The sequence below is a fragment of the Lutjanus erythropterus genome, chromosome 20 (genome assembly GCF_056507025.1).
Source record: "Lutjanus erythropterus isolate fLutEry1 chromosome 20, fLutEry1.hap2, whole genome shotgun sequence".
In the NCBI taxonomy this organism is placed as follows: Eukaryota; Metazoa; Chordata; class Actinopteri; order Lutjaniformes; family Lutjanidae; genus Lutjanus; species Lutjanus erythropterus.
This window is the reverse complement of record NC_139336.1, coordinates 25,008,732-25,026,750: the sequence shown is the minus strand read 5'-3', so window position 1 is coordinate 25,026,750 and position 18,019 is coordinate 25,008,732. Positions and strand designations below refer to the sequence as shown.

The following is an 18,019-nucleotide window of genomic DNA, read 5'->3' as shown; positions in this document are numbered from 1 at the left end:
GGACTACGTGGCACCTTGTTAAGTTCTGGTAGATTCTACCGCAGAAGAAAATAGTCCCTAAATGAAACTGTTTACAACAAGAACTATGGATTATTTTGAGTAACTGGGTCATGGTCTTTGGAAAGAGACTGGTTTTGATTTTTTCAAATGTATCTTTTGGTGCTTTAAGCACAAGCCAAGTGCCATTTAGTCCCATTATATTGGAGAGAGGGCAGACATCTCTACGGCTGATATCTCTAAACTATAACACTACAGGCACTGCAGGTCATTGGGAAAGTATGTATTGTTGATTTGTGAACTGTTCCTTTAAGGTTAACTGATATAGAATCTTATTGTCCTTTTTGTGACTGTTTTTTTTCTTCACTACAGTCAGTCTGTAAAATCTGTATTATTACATGAAGTGTGTGACAGCTTTCCTGTTGTCATCTCTGCAGAATCACTTTGACTGGTGACAGATGAAAGTGTAGCCGATAACAGCCATGTCATTCAAACGAATGCCATAATGCACATACAAAGTACACAACAAAATGCATCCTCACCTGCAACACCACACTTTGGTCGAAGTTGTATGCACTGGGCCGTCCCTCAAGGGTGGAGAAAGCCACATTTCCTCCAGTGAGGGGAGAGATATCGCTGAACTCATCTGTACAAAGAGCACTCCTCTCATCATCTCCTGGGCGAATGTAAGCCTTTGCTTCCTTCTCATAGGTCTTCTTACAAGAGGCACTGTAATACTGGTAAGGCAGCCAGGGACCGTCCTGTTCTGTGCGCTTGTAGATGGCGAAGCTTTCTGGCCGACTGGTGTAGAATTTCAGTCGTATGTAGGTTATCTCAAAAGCCTTCCCTGTGGAAAACAGATATGATTAGCTTTGAATGGAATCAGTGGCAGAATTACTGTTAAAACTAGATCCATTGTAGTAACGCAGTTAGATCAGGGCTGGTTATGTAAGAGACAAATACTGCAGGGTGATAGTTTAGGGCCCAGGAGCAAAGAAAAAAAACCGGACATAATTGCATTATAGAAAGAAGGAAAACAATGGGGGATCGGCTTAATTTCCCGTGCCTCCACGCAGGGTAAATGAATGTCATTCCTGCAGGAGTAGAAGAATACCCAGGATTATTTTCTCATTATCCAGATCGTAATGGTTCCCAGAAGAGAAACATAGGTCAAAGGGAAAGAGACAAAAAAGACTTTTTTTCTCATATTAATAACTGTAGGACAGAACAGGCCAGTAAGGGCAAAATCACAGAGGGGAAAAGTGCCTGTGTTGTCGAATGACTGGTTAGAATACAGTCTGCTGCAACATTTAAGGTGCGACAGGAAAGCAACAAATCTAATCAATAGAAAAGTGATTGGTCAAACAAGCAAAACACTAATGAGTGCCATGGGGGGCTGAGTAAGGCGGAGAATTAGGATGAGAGGAAGAAGGAACACACACCAGTGTTGGAGAGGTGACAACCACAATGAAAGTACAGGTAGAGGAAGGTGGAGAAAAATAAAGGTTTGAATAATTTACCAACGCTTCCACATGACAGCCCTCTTCAGGGTATTGAAGGACAAAACAGCTCAACAGACATTCAGCAGAGGATAAGACGCAGATGTGCTCAATCATGGGGAGGAGAGTCCTCACTTACATTTACATGGTGGAGGAGCAAAAAATCTACAAAATCTACTTCCTTAAAACATAACATTAAGAAGCAGTTTGGTCAAAAGGTTAATTATGTCAATTTCCATGTATACAACAAAACAGCTAAACATTAGGAAGACATGTTACATTTGATAAAATTCAGCTTTACTTTAACACCAGACAGTCTTTTTTTGCCAGGTTATATAAGCCAAATATTGCCACTGAATCACCACTTTGGCATTTTAAAAGGATAGTCACCAAAATCACACATTAATACAAACAAACTAACAGATCAAGGCAGAGGTAGACCTGCAAATCCTGTGTTCTCTGAGGCAAATTTACTGATTTGCATATGGAGTTTGGTTGGTTTGGAGAGAGCAATATTTGGTAACAGCAGTTTACCATTGGAAAAGGCTGTTAAAGTGGTGGAAATGTTCTAAAAATAGCATACACTTATTTTAAGTCTCTAAAATATCTGTTGTTGCAGTTCATTGCTTAGCTTTCATACCAGTATTCCTCTCCCCTTCTCTTAACTCAGGGTGCATAGACTGGCATCTACTGTAGCTGATACACCGACTATTGATACCTCATACAATCACATATCAAATAAACTGAACTATCCCTTTATGGAAAAAAAAAACAAAATACCACTGGCTCAGACTAGGTTCCTACAGAGGAAACCTCAAGGAACAGATAATATCCTACATGCAAATTTAGGATGAACGTGTTAGAAACAAATTAGAACAATATTGGGGGGAAAATATAGAAAAAAATGTTATGCAGGGGATGTAGAGGAAACTTCTATTATAAAGAAAACAAAGGTGGAAATAAAGTAAAGGACAGAGATAGAGGGAAGACACCTGGGTATCTATGCACTACAGACAATAAGCTCTATGTTAAGTCAAAAAAAGGGTTTCAGAATTGAACATATAATTGCTTAAATTATATATCTATGGTGAAGTTTTAGTGGTGTATCAGTCATTTGGGGGCATCAGGAGGAAACAGAGAGAAAGAGAAGTTTCATAGGTTTGAAATTTTGAAATAGGTTTGTATTTGCCCTGAAGCAATGATTCAACTTCAATCTGTGAAAAAGGGAAAACGGGTTTCAGAGCACAAGCTCTGCATCTGGAAAGATCCGAAGCAAACGAGGAGATATACCCAGATTTCCATTTGAGTTGGTGCTGGGGGATTTAGCAGATTCAACTGGGTTACGGTGTAATTGCTGTTGCATTGTAACTGAAGAAATGTCTGAAAAGTAATTTCTGAAGGTGCATAATAAGTGGAGGGATGAATCTCCCAGGTACATGTTAAATGAGAGGAAAAGTTAGGAAAGAATACATTTAGGCATCTTTTTTTCCCATATTGCAGATGGCTTGAATTAATGCATGCTTTTTCTTCACAGTGCTTTCTAAGGGTTAAAGGAGCAATATGTAGAAATTGAGTGACCAAGAAATGAGTACCGCAGTCCAAATAGTGAGTTGGAGCCACAGATTGTATATCAAACAGGTTGATTCCCTGTTTAATATAGGATTTATGGTTGAAGGGAGTTGTTTCCTTCCACCCACTCCTCTCCAGAAGCTCTGGCAGGCTGCAGGAACTCTGCAGAGCACAAGACAAGTGCAATATCTTAAAATGACAATAACAACTGAGGATGTTTCCTGGCTGCCCAGCTGATTACAACGGTTCATTGTATGTCAATGTAAAGCTAAGGCTGTTTGGGAAACAAAAGCCCACTGCTGCAAAAATACAATTTACAGTTGGATTTCAGAGACTGACTGCCTTACCATGTGACATAGAAACATCACGCATAAAAATGCAAAATGTAAATTTTTTTTTTCCATTAGCTACATGCACTGTGTGTGTGTGGACGGTTTCAGTATGGTGAGAAAGAAATGTGTAGAAATGTGCAACTGTGAAAACCTGTCATTTGAACTGCAATTAACAGGAAATGGGGAAACCGAAACAGAACAGAAAATTCTGAAAAACATCATAGCTGGGTGTTTGAATTTAGCATGTTTCCTTAATCTATCCTGGCACATCATGGACGATTTATGATTGCAGTAAATCATTTACAGCGATCTCCTTTAAATTGTTGTCAGGAAGTCATTAATTTGCAACATAGCTGCTGTACTTATTGGGTTTTGTATGAAAACAGACATCTTCTTCCCTGATCTCAAAGCAAACAGAGAATCAATGTGTCCTTTTGATTGAGTGCTATCATTTCCTCCCATTGTTTACTCAGTGTGGACACTCCAAACAATAATCTTGGAGCCATATCAGGGACACTTGCAGAGTTATACTTCCTGAATATGATCACACGTTAAGAGTCCGCCAAATGTTGTGTGCGGCTTTACGGGGGATTAACTGGGCAGACACAAACTGAAGTCATATTGAGACCAGAGTGGGAAGTAACATGAAGAAACTCTCTTAACAGGCTTCTTCATTGCACTCATGGGGATTTTTTTCTACATCATTAGATACTAAGTCTCAGCCGCTCTGCACATTCATAGAGGGATGCCATCCACTGGTACAACCATAATGACATCTGTTGCTTTTTCTCTGCCAAGTCAGAGAGCCAGGCATCTCTCTGTCTCTTGTCTCTGCAGAAATCTCTAATGGTATCTTTCCTTTAGGAGAACTAAGATCATTTAGCTTTCATTTACTCCCCACATGAGGTGAGCTCAGCCCTGCGGGGATTGAGGCGAAAACATAAAAGAGGCAGAAGATGAAACATTTGTTGGATATCCCCTGTGATGAAATGCAGACTAATTGCAAAGGATATTTGTATGTTTATATGCATAAAGTTTAATGATGCATGATACATCCTCCTTTCAGGAGTGCATACTTTATATATCCATTACACTTATAGGGGCACCTAGAAGGGTATTTTTTTTTAGCTATTAAGATTTTAACCAAGCACAGTAGGGCTGCAGCCATCAATTATTTTAGCAATGCAGAATTCTACTGATTATTCTATTGATTTAACGAGTAATTAGATAAGAAACACCTCTGTTTTATAAAAAAGCAACAGGGAATTTACAAAAGAGAAATTAAACAGGTATCTTACTCTAATTGGTTTCCTTTACAACACAAGAAGCTCCGTGACTATATCTGCCATATTGAGTTGGTGCATTTTAGGCTCCAATTGCTACTTACGCCACCTGATATTTTGCTTTCTGGGGAATTTAATGCCTCACTTCGAGAGCACAAACTGTGTGACTATCATAATAACATGAATTAAGCCTAAGCTTTCAAAAACTCACTGCAGCATTTTATTTTCTGCCATTCCTACCATTAGGTTTGTTGATATTTAAAACATGATATCATGTTAATAATACACATTACATGATTACATTATTTAAATATAATTTAATTTTGTACACTATTATAAAGTTACAGTTACAGACTCTCTCTGCACCTCCCTAGACTTGCATTTTGATGCAGACCTGAATTGATTTGCCTGCACACGGACTGCCGATGAAATTTAGATATCTAGCTATCTCTCGGACAGTCAGACTGTTCATTGTCCCCATTCATCATGACACCCTTAGCCACCATATTGATTTCCATTCCTGACAAGCCACTACATAAAGCTGCAATTAACTCGGGCTACATTCTTTACTAGCCCTCAGCTGAACTAGCTATCATATTCATTTATTAACATTTGCATCCACTCTGTGCACGTGATGCAGAGACTGGATGCTGAAGTACTGGCATCGTGCAATTGTGGTAGTTTGGTTCTACAACTGACACTGTCTGTACAGTTCTTGTTTTGTTTAGGCTTGAAATGATCCCACACTTTTCACTAAAGATGATTCTAACCATAGTTAAAGCAAATGTAAACAATATTTTCATAATTACAAAAGACTGATCCTACTCACAGTGACAAACAGAGAACCGTCACCCAGCTCTACCAAGCTTTATAAAATCTTTAATCTCATTGTTTATTCCCTGTTTTAAACATTACTGTTTTGGATCACCTTCACCACTTTCACAGCACTGGTTTCTAGCTAAAAGCCTTAAAAACCGTACCAAAGAAAAGCACACAGACTGAATTAACTAGCTGCTTAACATGACGTAGCATTTCGAAGCTAAAGAGCAACATAATTCCGTTAGGAGTTAAAAAGAGAGAGAATATTGGATTTGCATTTGCCAGGTGGCCACAGACACAATTCCAAATGAATTATAATGGTGTGTTGTGTTTGCTGGAAGTGTTTGCTGATAATTTCACCATATCAGATTAAAATGGAAACAATACTGTATGTCCTTGTTACGCCGTTTTTTTGGGCCCAAGTGGCAAAAAAACAGTAACTGCATTTTAAGGTTATATTTAATTACATCCACATCCCTAACCCCAACTTTTAATTTAACAGAATTCTGCTGCTAATTAGACAAGCTGTCAATCAACCTAATTTACCGTTCAAGTCTAAAATTTGCCCCTAGATGTGACCTATGTCTTAACTGTACTAGTCAGAGAGGTCCACAGAAATTATGAAAATCCATCCATCCACCCTTCGAGGGAGGGGAGGGATCATGTAGTTCTGAAAAACATCAAATTGCCCCAGCCAATGAATTATTTCTAAATAAATTATGGAATTTAAAACATCTATTTAATGGAAGCCAACTCCACTTTTGAAATGATTCACACATAGCATAAACTCAAGGTTAGGTTTTCTCTGGCCTGTCTCTTCTCTTCACCCTTTGATATTTTCTCTTGTGCTTTCAATGACAGTAATAATTATTGAAATATAGTGCACATTATATAATTATGTGGATTAAAGCTATAATATGCAACATTATCACATAAGAAATGACTAAAATCCCTAGCTTTATATTATATATTTTGTTAGGTTCTGTGCTTATATTATCCTAAATGTTTTCAACAATGTACAAACAGAGAAATACATAATTTATTCAGGGTTACTGTGCGTTTCCTGCTAGTTGTTTGCTAGCCAGTTGCTGCTATAACTTCCAGGGAAAAAAACGGGATGCATCTGGGTAAGCCAGAGGTTGAAGGAAGGAAGTCAGATGCATTTTCATCAGCTATGGTGGATGTTTAAAAATGAAGATAACAACTCCCATGACTCCACAGTATTTCATAATATCATCAAACATCTTTTTAGCAATCAGATTTCTTGAGGAATCATTTCAGTGCCAAAGCACAGCAGAATTAAACAAAAAATCTAAAGAGAAAAAACAAACTGAAAATCAAGACAAGGTTGGAAACCCAGTAAAACATAGCAGTGTGACTTTACAGGGCTGGTCCAGAATCACGTGACACTACCACAGATGTTCACGTCGTGCAGAGACACACCAATAAAATGGCTATTTGGACAATGTTAAAAGTAAAGGATGTAAAGGAGCTGCAGAAGTGACCTGTTCTGAGTCATTACTGTCAACTCAACACAGCTGCTCTCGTCTGAGACAGGCTGAGACTAAACACGCCACAAGTACTATAGTCTCAATATTTACAATCTCTTCACTACAAACTAAGATTTTTATGTTCGGCAAATACTCGGATGAGTGGGTTTATCTTCTGATCGTGGTGCGTCTTAAAGTTTCAGTATGAAACATAACAGAAGAGGAGAGCTGTGTCTGATATGTGCTCCAATAAGCTGTGAGAGCCTCATGCCAACTTTGGCAGACTTTTATAATTGTTTTACATCTGAGACAGGATGTTGCTTTTCTTTGACGGTGCTGAATGAGAACCAGCTGCAGACATCAATGTGTGCTGTTAGAATGTGTGTGTGTGTGTTCCTCCAGTCTTTGTGGGAAAAACCTGACCCCAATTCCTTACCAGCAAACCGCCCAGCATTTTCTTTTTTTCCTCCCCCCCGTCTTCTTCCTCATTATGTTTTGTTTACTCCCCTTGAAGCAGCGCGACTCCCCCATTTCTTTCTACTCTTCCACAGACCCACTCTGACCTGGCTGCAGTATGTGTCCCTACATCCTACCGCTGTGTTTATCATCCCAGCATTTGCCTGTATTCCCGTCAGAAAGCGCTTGTTTTGTTTGGAGAGGCAAAAGAAAACAGTAATGTCGAGGACACCCCCCACTGGCAACCCAGATGGATCACAGAGCCGAACAAAGGCATGCCACACATACAAAATTTAGGGATATTCTGTGACAGTTACATAAAATTCTGTGTTATAAAAACATAATTATCCTCCTTTTAAGAGTCTCAAAGCGTCAGGTGGAGAAAAACACATGTTTTGGAGATGTGCAGAAAAGGGGCAAAGGTCAATTCAGTCTGAGGGAGACAGACTTGTGGGTGTTGGGATTGTTTGAAGAAAAACAAACCCTCCAGACAACACAGGACATACCTCTGCAGCAGCAGCTCTGGCACCTTTCCCGAGGAAAAGAAATAGCCGGAGATTATAAACAACAAAGCCTCAAAACACAGCCAGACATCTACTTGCTATTGGAAATCAATACTCTCCATTTGACGGAGGTACTTCTTGCTTTCAGAGCACGTGATATAACAGTTCCTCTATGGTCAGAGCTCTGACATTTCCAACTTCTGTCATCATTTTGTCCCTGTCTCTTGTTCCTTTGAAGCAGAGCTTTTTGATGGGGAGCGCCCACTCTCCACCTCCAGAGGAGGAGGAGGAGGAGGAGGAAGGAAATCAGAACTGTCAAGAAAATTTCTACTTTTGAACAGGAATTGACTTCACTGACTGATTGCTTGAAGTCCAGACAGACACATACACAAAATAATATAGTTAAAGAAGCAATATGAAGCCATTGTGCACGCAAAAATGAGTACAGCAGTCCAACTAGGGGATGGAGCCACAGACTGTATATTAAATATGTTGTCAGCAGTAGTTTACATTTGTCTACATCACCACACAATTCTGTGCTCACGATGATGGAATATCTGCACAATTTAGCAAGTGTCAGCTCTCTGGTGATTCGTTTTCACTAATGTGAGAAGCTTCTCAATGATTAGTACAGCTGTCTTATGAATACAGGCAGAGTTCAGTTTAGGAGTAGTTTGACATTTTTGGAAATATACTATTTTTTGTCAAGAGTTAGATAGAAAGACTGATACCAATCAGATGCCTGTCTGTTCACAAAAAGACATTTTCTTGACTGATAGCAGTGATTTCCTGGAATCTTAGCTGGTTACCTGACGACCACACGGTGATGGGAAGACTCCAGAAGACAAGGCATTAAACAAGAAGATCACGTTAGTTAGTGAGCTTTACAGATGACCTATTTCCCTCCGAACCGATGTACACATTTCCCCAAATGTTAAACTATTCTTTTAAAATTAAATAGAGGAGTAATTGTTTTGGGTTTAGCTGGCTTGTTAGCAGCCCGCTCATGGCACAATACATGAAAGTCACTGGTGACTTCTCTTGATTTGGTAATATATTCACTGTTTGGACATAATGCTGTTTGTCATTTGCAGAGCCAGAGGAAAGAGGGGACGGATTAAACAGCACACGAAATGCTGTTTTCAACCTCTGTGTTTAAACTGAGGATTTATTAAATGTTCTCTTTCCCAAAATTTTAATTAGCATTTATTTTCTATTGGTTTATTTCAATAATAAAGGTTGGCCCAGAGCAATATTCTTCACATTCCTAAATTCCTGTGTATGCCCTTGCTGACACCCTCTGTCACGCACACACACACACACACACAGCTCAGCAAATAAATGGAAGTGGGAAAGGTAATTTCATAGAAAGATTTGTATTAGTGCTTTGTAACATTAATCGCCACAATTTAATTCAGTTAAAGTGACAAATGTGCCCTGTTACTTATTTCAGCAGTTTTCTACAGCATGGTAATGGGATAATGATGCTAATGGCTCAAGCTGGTCTCATAAAATTTGGTGAAATGAGGAATGTCTTCAAATGCAAATATATACACAGTGTACAAAAAGTGAGTCCAATGCATTTTCTCAAAGGAAAGGAGTGCGTGAAGGAAGTAATCCCAAAAACTTGTATTACTAACACAGGAATAATGCAGCGTGGTGAAAGTGGTGGATGGCTGCATATTTGCTTTGAACTGTGAAAACCCAGGTTCAATTCCAAGCCCAGCAAAATAAAGTGAAGCTTAATTATTTAAATTTATGTTTTTCACATTTCACCACCAAACCCTAACACCCTGATCTTGCCGTAAACAAGCAGCCTAAATCTGTTATCCATGAAATAGTTGACCCAGATGTTTTGCTTGCACAAGTAACTTTTAGTGAAGACTTTCAAGAGCCAAACAAAAGATAAAGTGTCAACAAAAGTCAACTACTGTCAGGGAATCCTCTTAATGCTTCAGAAACATTATATTTACATAATTTATTTCTAGCAACAATAATCTGTCTTTAAGAGTTTGGCTCATTTCACATAATAAGATACTGCAATTATGAATCCACTTTCCCTCCCCAAATCATGACACTTATATCTGTGCATCATTATTCTAAATCTCAATTATTTTTTAACAATGCACTGGTGCTTTCCTTTGTATCACAAGTTAATCAAGTGAAGCTCCTGCAAATGGAAAAGGTGAACACAAAGCATTTCTCAACTGATATAATAGTTGCACAATTTCCTGAGTAGTCTTGGCTTCCCACTGTGTTGCTCTTTTAAACTGAACATAGGTTGTTGGATATTTAGCTGCAATTTTTGTTTTTTCTTCTTTGAAAACACACTTACACACATGGAAAGTGAGGTTGAGGCAAGCTGGTTGCAGTCTGCAACTTCAACGCTAATGCCACTAATTTCTACACACTGGTTGTTTAATTATAAGTATTTGACCACATTTCAAAAACTCCAAAACCTGAGGGACTTCTGACCAAAAGTTTTGTGAAAACTTTCACGAAGAGAAAATTAGCATACTTTCAAGTGACAGTAGACGTGCTGACCAAGTCCCTGGCTACGCAAAAATGACTCTGGCTGGGGGGTTAATGGAAGTTACCTCCTTGAAAAGTAAGTGTATCTTTTGAATTCCAAATGCATTTTATGTAAATACCTGGCAAACTTCAGGTGGTCTTCCTGTCCTAATCAAAGTCTAATTCCTGTCAAACTTAATGTTTTCCTGCAGGTTATCAGCTGTTCATTATCTGTAATCTCTCATAAAACATTAAGTGGCTTCACAGGCAGTTACACACCATATTCATTGTAGTAAAACCTGACAAATGCTGAAATGAAAACACTGAACTGAGCATGGAGCAGGAGATTTATGTTGAAGTTGTAATGTGATACAATGTGAAATGAGGATTTCAAGCCAAAGTGGTTATGTAAGGGTTGATTTGTGGCCATGGTCTGGCCCAAATCATGTTGGAGACATGTTTCTATGTGCCGTGGCTGTATTCTCCTGCAGTTCTGTCCTAAAACATACCCTAAAAAAAAGCCTCAAAATCTTGAGTTGTGACTGCAGCCAGAATTTGGATGGGTTCACCACCAATACTCCATGGCGGTATGTGGGCTGAATGAAAGCAAACGTGGGCCAACACTGGGCCATCACTCAGTCGCTATCTGGGCATGTCAGATATGTCTTCTTCATCCACTTTAAATCCAACCAAATTCTCAGACATGCCCTTGTGGCTATGAGCTCACTAAACACCCCAAGTCTAAGCCGTGTCTGAGCCAAAGTGTTTTTCATTAAGCCAGCTCAGAGCCACAACAGAATAATACAAATCATGTGTTGTTAAGCACAGCTGCTTTGTATCAGAGGTTGTCCCATCAATTGGCTGCCAGTACACAAAGTAAAAATAGTCTGTTGCACCGAAAGGCAAAACTGAAAGACTCTTAAAACAACACCGGTGTGAGGAAAACTAAAGTGGCCTGCACAGAGGCGGGAAGTAAGTAGGAACAAATACTGTTACTTCCTAATTCCTGCCCCTTTTTACTCTGTGTTCCAGTAACAGTTGAGCAAGCTTGGTATCATGGTCAACTTTCTCCTTTCCTGTTTCCTATACTTCGATATGCTAATGTGCTACATTTAAAATAAAATTCAAAGATGGTTAAAAGATGTTGATAGGAGACCCATAAAAGCATCATACACTATTTACATCCTTAATTAGCAAAAGTTAGAAAAATGCTATGTAACTAGCAAGTTAATCCACATCAATCATTAGTTAGCTAGTTAGCTTGCAGTTTGGTAGCATTTGCTAACTTAAAGTGTAAGTTTAAAATGTGTTACGATCATTTGAACGGTAAAAGGAGAAAGTTGACTGAGGTGCCAAACTTACTCAACTTTAATTGGAGCACAGCACAAAAATGGGCGGGACTTATCATTGTGCTGCCTTCTCAACAGCAAGACTTATTTCTAAATAAATTGGACAATGACACATAGACAAGACAATTCCTTGAGTAAAGATGTTGAATCAGTACTTCTACACTGTAAAACAAAGTTGAATTTTGAATAAAACTCAAACAAAAACAATTTGCTGGCCCGTAATCTTTTGCTGAGGTAATAATTTCTTTAGATAAATGTCAATCTTTAAATTTTAGAAAACCCCCAAAAATTGTATTTAAAAAAATGTTTACAGTGAGCTGTGAACCTTATTTGTTATTATTTGACTGCAGCTTTAAAATTAAATGGTTGAAATTGAAACTATTAAATTATCAACTGTTTCTCACTTTCAGTGGGGGGCAAGAGGACTAAAACTCAAATATTCAAGTTTATTTAAAGATGAAAATGAACTTAAAACATAAATAGTTCATAAAACCCTGTCAAAATGTAAGATAAGAGTTTGAGTTGGGCTTAAAATTCAAAAATCATGTCTTGAAATTTTGAGTTTTCTCACCTTTTCACCTCTGGAATTACCCACCACAAGCCTCTTAATACAGGAAAGCTACGACTGATATTCAGATTCTATTCCTGGATATGCAGTGGACATGAAAAGCTTCCAAGCACTAAACAGGACATTATGACAACATTACAGGAGCCATAGCTGAACCCTGAGCACATACATTCTTGACCTAGATCCCTCCACCCTCCTCCCTACACTGCAAGTTGAGGAAAGTCACACCAAAGAATTCTGGGGGTCAGTCTGAACTCAGGATGTGCTGCTGTGCTCTTACCCAGGTGGAGGGTGAGGTTGACAGAATTGGGGTACTGGATACCGTAATACATGGACTGGCTCTGCCACCATGTGTTCTCCTCACTCCTGTGGAAGTCTGTCAGGAGGCTGGCGTTGTGGCTCAGTTCCGGGTCGGACGCGTCGCAGTAGTGGCACGAGCGTGTCGAGCCAGTCTGCATGCAGTAGTCCTCAGGAGGGGAACCGCACACGTTTGATGCCACCACAGTCCGATTGAAGGCAACGTTCTCAAACTTGGGCATGCAACGGCTCGGGGCGCCCTCCTCATCGTAGCACGAGTCCATTGCGGCCCAGACGAGGAAGCAGCAGGGTAGATGAAAGGAAAGCAGAAGGGTCAAGATAGGAGAGCTCACAGCAAAGGATGCATCCATGTCTACAAGCGGTTGCAATCACATTTACACATCAGGCACAAACTTTCGCATTCATGTACTCTGATACGAAGACGCAAACACATGAAGACCCTAAGAAGAGCAGAAAGAAGTATTCCAACTGTGAAAAAGAAGTCCAGTCTGTGAGCTTTGTTTGACGCTCTCTGTTCTGTCTCTCCAACATGTGTTCTCCCTCTGTGGAGTGGAATGAAGTTTCTGCAGGAACTCCTCTCATCAGGGGCAGCAGGAGACAGACAGAGGAGGGACTGGGGGGGGTGGGGGCTGGAGGGTAGGAGAAGTCCATGAGAACTTCTCCACCTGCTGGTCGACACAAGCACCACACCACCTTTAGCATCAAATGTAAAACAGTCCTGGGTAAAAGACTCTCATTTGACTGAAAAAAACACATACTATAATATCTTTAAATAATGCAGCTGTAAGGTTGTTACACCTCTGGGCTTTGAGATAGTGACGACCAAAGCACCTGCATTCGCCACTTACAGGAACACACAATATCATCAATATGGTGATAAATGTACTTGGCAGTTGGCCCCAGAGCAGGACGTTTCTGCTAAATGCTGACTGTGGTGATTCACAGTAGAAGACTTGAGGTGCTAAAACTGTCGGGAATATTTCAGCAGGCACGGGTCATCTCCATAAAGGAGTGTCGCTCGGGGGAGTTCTGTGACCTAAAGGGACAATTTATTTATAAAAATAGTGTGAACGGAGTGAACGAGCTGCACGTTTTTTCTCACAGCTACATCCACTCAAGGCCCAGATATCATGAAAAGTGAGAAGTGGTTTGCATATCCCTGTAATTCATACTGACTGCTTGGGGTGTAACACATCCATCAGTGTTTGATAAGACACAGCCATCAATTTAAAGGTGGGGGAAATTGTAAGAAGTAATTGTAAGTCACTGCAGCCACCAAAAACTGAACATGTTGTGTTAAAAACTGTATCTTCATACAGATTGCAACTTAGGACTAAAAGTGAATAGGCCTATGTGGACTTTTTGTGCTGGAACAGGACAGCTTTATCATCATTGCTTTTAAAAATTCCTTGGATGATTAATCACAGTAGGTGCAGATTGGTTTTCCAGATTGGTTAATTGTCTAAATACTCAATCTATTCAAGACCATATAAAACATAACCACCAAACTATGACGCCGTCCTCCAGTGTCAGCTTCAGACATGCAGGGCTCCATGACCAAGTAAGCAATAAAATATGCAACGGTAGGGCAGATTTTCAAAATAAGGGCACAAAAACTACTTGGGTAGGTAAGAAATAAAACTACTTCATTAGGTTCAGAAAAATGTTACACAAATTGCATATGCAACATCATATTTTCCTACAACTACCCAAGTAGTTTTGTATGTATCTGTACATAATTTATGTAACATACATAAAGACCTAACCTCTTAAAAAGAAGTCAACCTCGACCTCCTGGGTGAAAGTCCTGTGATTGTTTAACCCCTCCATCCACCCCACGACCTCCATTCACAGACTTCTCGCTCTTTATAGTATGTCACCTGACTTCCAATGCAAATCAAAACATAACACTACAGGAGTGCTTCCATAAATTATGCTACAGGGGTACCTACAGCTAGCATGCTTTGAAGCATATGGACATTGACCAAGCTGCTGTATTTGATGCATCGGGAGAAAGAATGAGCCGTCATACCTGACTACTTTGTGCTAACATTACTTTTTCTTGCTCATTTCATGAACTTGTCAGTACTGTGAACAGTGTGGTTTTCATATTGACTGTTTTGCTTTCTATCCACAACTATCCTTTACTACTACAACTATAATAATAATAATTATATGCAAAAAGTTCATGTAAGGGGAGAGGGTGGGTGTAATCTCAAATAAATAAAAAGGTGGATGTGAAGGCGTTAAATATTTCAACAGTTTATGGTGGGATGTAGAGTCAAATCTGAACCTGAGAGGCTCAGCCTGAACTCCACTGCATTTCTTTTGTGCTAGCTGATGCACCTGTGGGCACCACTGCAAGCCTCCATGATTACCTTTGTGCAGTTTTGGTGAGAAAGGCATTGCAGACCGTAGCCACCACTCCTGTGCACATCTCACCATTGATGAATGGGTCAGACAGTTTTTAATCAGTTGGTGATCGCCCAATTTTGTCAAATCCAGGTTTGTTTATTTATTTAGGCAAAATAAAGCATGTAACCTGTTTACTTCAACTGTCCAGGTGGCTTCCTGAGTGCACTGGTTCTACAAGTCACAGTACACAGCCTCAGCCACAGTGCCAAAGTGGCATGACAAGTCCAACAAGTGACATGTCCAACAAGTGGCCGTAGAGAGCCAAAACCAACGATGTGTAATGCTCTCTCTGTGAATGATTTTACTGTGTCTGAATTCCATTAGAAATTTGGCACTATCATCCAGAAAACCAATGAACATTTGAAGTGACAGCACAAATCAGCACTTCTACAATTTAAATAATGACAGAATCAATGTCGACGTGGGAGTGTTTGAAATTAAAGTCGACGGGGAAAAGGAAGAACAACAAAAGAAAGTAATATGAAGACGGATAGCGTGAAATGGAGGGAGACAGGTAGTGTGGACAGATGCATTTAGATGCTGTACATTTATGATCCCGGTGGGATTTACTGCAAAGTCTTCCACATATCTCCTTGTGATTGCCTTGATTTATTAGGGCTCTATCAGTACTCAGGCAGGGACATTGTAAAAGGGAGCACATCAATTTGCAGTGAAATCCTCGGCTCGCTTTGGATGAGAGCAGGCCTGGCTTCAAATCTGTTTGGCTGTGTGTGGATCAGCCATTATGATGAAGAATCTAATGCCTCTGCAAACAAGAGTTTTATTCATCAAGCAGGTTCATTATTACACCACCTGTATGTGCAGAATGTGAGAACACAACTGTTGCATGAGGCAAAAACATGTCTGAACAATATGCAAACAGAGAAACGTATGAACCAAGCAACAGAGGGAGATGTGGGAAAATGTCAGAGGTTAGTGTACATATTCTTTACTTAAGTAAAAGTACAGATATGTCATTGATATTTCCATAGTTTTTCGTCTTGTTACATCCTTCACATCTTCTTGTCTTGTTACTTCTTTTATATCTTGTCTTTATTGTCTTCTTGCACCTTGTCATGATTTTGACATGTGTTCTTGTAACACCTTTTATATCTTTTACTTACCTGTCTTGTCTTTTTTTCTTGTTTTTTGCATTTTGTTGGGTACTTTACCTCTTGTTACATCTTTTGCATCTTGTTAGGTATTTTATGTTTGGTATGTCTTTTACATCTCTTTACATTGGTTTTGTCTTCTTGTGTCCTTTACAACTTGTTACATTTTCTTCTTTTTGTTTTTGTCTTCTTAAATCTTTGTCTTGTTATGTCTGTAGTGTGTGATATGCACTGATGGATACACCAAGGAATTGTTTTTTGTGTGTGTGTTATTGTCCCATCCATTTAGGGTGAAAACAGTCTTAATGTCAGGAAGGCAGCATGCAGTGATGCGAGATAAAGATAATCAATAATTCCCCTCAAACGCATTAGAACTAAAGTAACAATCCTGTTTTGGAGTAAGGAGTAGAAAGCACAGATATTCGTGTTAAAATGAGCAGAGTAAAACTAAAAAGTTGCCAGAAAAATAAATACTGAATAAATATCTGAAAGTACAAAAATGAAGAATCTGTACTTTTCTTGAGGGCGGCTGCAGATTTCTTTTCCTGTCTGGGTCTGTTGAATCAGGATGATGCTGCAGATTCCTCTGCAGAGCATAATGATTTCGATTGTACCTGTGATGTATCCCAAAAAAAGAGCCCTTAAAAATTCAGTCAACAGAAGGAGTCACATTCTTGACTTCAAAACTTCGGCCTGTATTTGAGTTGGTTGAATGAGCTCAGCATGGCGCCTGCTGAAACTAAGAGGGGAAAGTCTGCAAAGCACCCAAGGGTAGACTATTGCCTGAGACCCCCCACTGTTTTGTAGCCATTTCAGACAAGTCAAACATACGCTTTCCTGTGACGCAGGAAAACAAGATAGACTCAGAGCGTGAGACTCAGCTTGTCAAAAGCACTCTGCTGGCTTCATACACACTAGCTCTCTTTGAAAGTCCCACATATGCAGAAAACCTGCATCTTGTGTGGATGTAGTTCCACTTTTTTTCTGAAGAAGTCTCAGTTGTAGCACAATGGAGTTCATGGTTTTGCTTCAGAAAACACGACCTTCTCACTTCTTTTCCAGTAACATAAAGGCAGACATCACAATGACTATGTTTAAAATATTTTTTTTTGTCCTTAGTCAGAAAAAGACAATATTCATACTAAGATGTTTACATTGAGAAATGAGAAATAATCCACTAATGTTCCAGTTTACATGCCATGTGGAAAAGTGGAACAGCTGGTGCAACTCAAGCCACTTTGCTTCTTTTTCCACTGATGACAGAACTGACCATTACTAAGCCCCACCCCCTTTTGCTCTGTGTTCCACCAAGGTTGGAAACTTTCTCCTTTTCTTGTAAAAGTGATATAAAGGGTCACATCTTAGATAAGCTAAAGTTAGCAAAATGCTAGCTAACTAGCTAGAAAATGATTCTTGCAGATTAGCGGGGTAGTTGGGTAGAGTTTTTGCTAACATTAGCTAACTTAGGATAAAAATAATACATTTATTTCAACCTATAAAAACAGTTTGCAAAAATGTTTTGACAGACAAAGCAAAAGAGCAGGATACTCAGGAGGAGAAAACAGAAAGCCAACACAATGAGGCCAAACACAGCAAGAAAAAATTAAGCTAAAATTGAAGTAAAACTAAGACACAAGCAAAACACACTAAAACAGAGTAAAAATAAAACAAAACAGAGAAAACAAGAACAGGAAAACAAGAAAAAAATGACAATACGAATAAATAAAAATAGATCTTTTAAAAGATTAAAATATATAAAAAAGAGACGACATCACAGAAAAACTAACAAAAAATGGGT

At 39.2% G+C, this 18,019-nt stretch overlaps 1 protein-coding gene across 1 annotated transcript in view; it reads right to left on the bottom strand.

Moving 5' to 3' along the window:
- lamc3 (laminin, gamma 3) overlaps positions 1 to 13,241 on the bottom strand; it is a 158,332-nt gene extending 145,091 nt beyond the window's left edge. Inside the window, exons 1-2 of the mRNA XM_084745504.1 lie at positions 12,657 to 13,241; positions 540 to 844 (exon numbers count right to left, since the gene is read on the bottom strand). Of these exons, the coding sequence (XP_084601630.1) occupies positions 540 to 844; positions 12,657 to 13,044 (693 nt within the window). The 5' untranslated portion in view covers positions 13,045 to 13,241. The remainder of the gene's footprint in view (positions 1 to 539; positions 845 to 12,656) is intronic.
- Between the last annotated feature and the right edge of the window lie 4,778 nt (positions 13,242 to 18,019).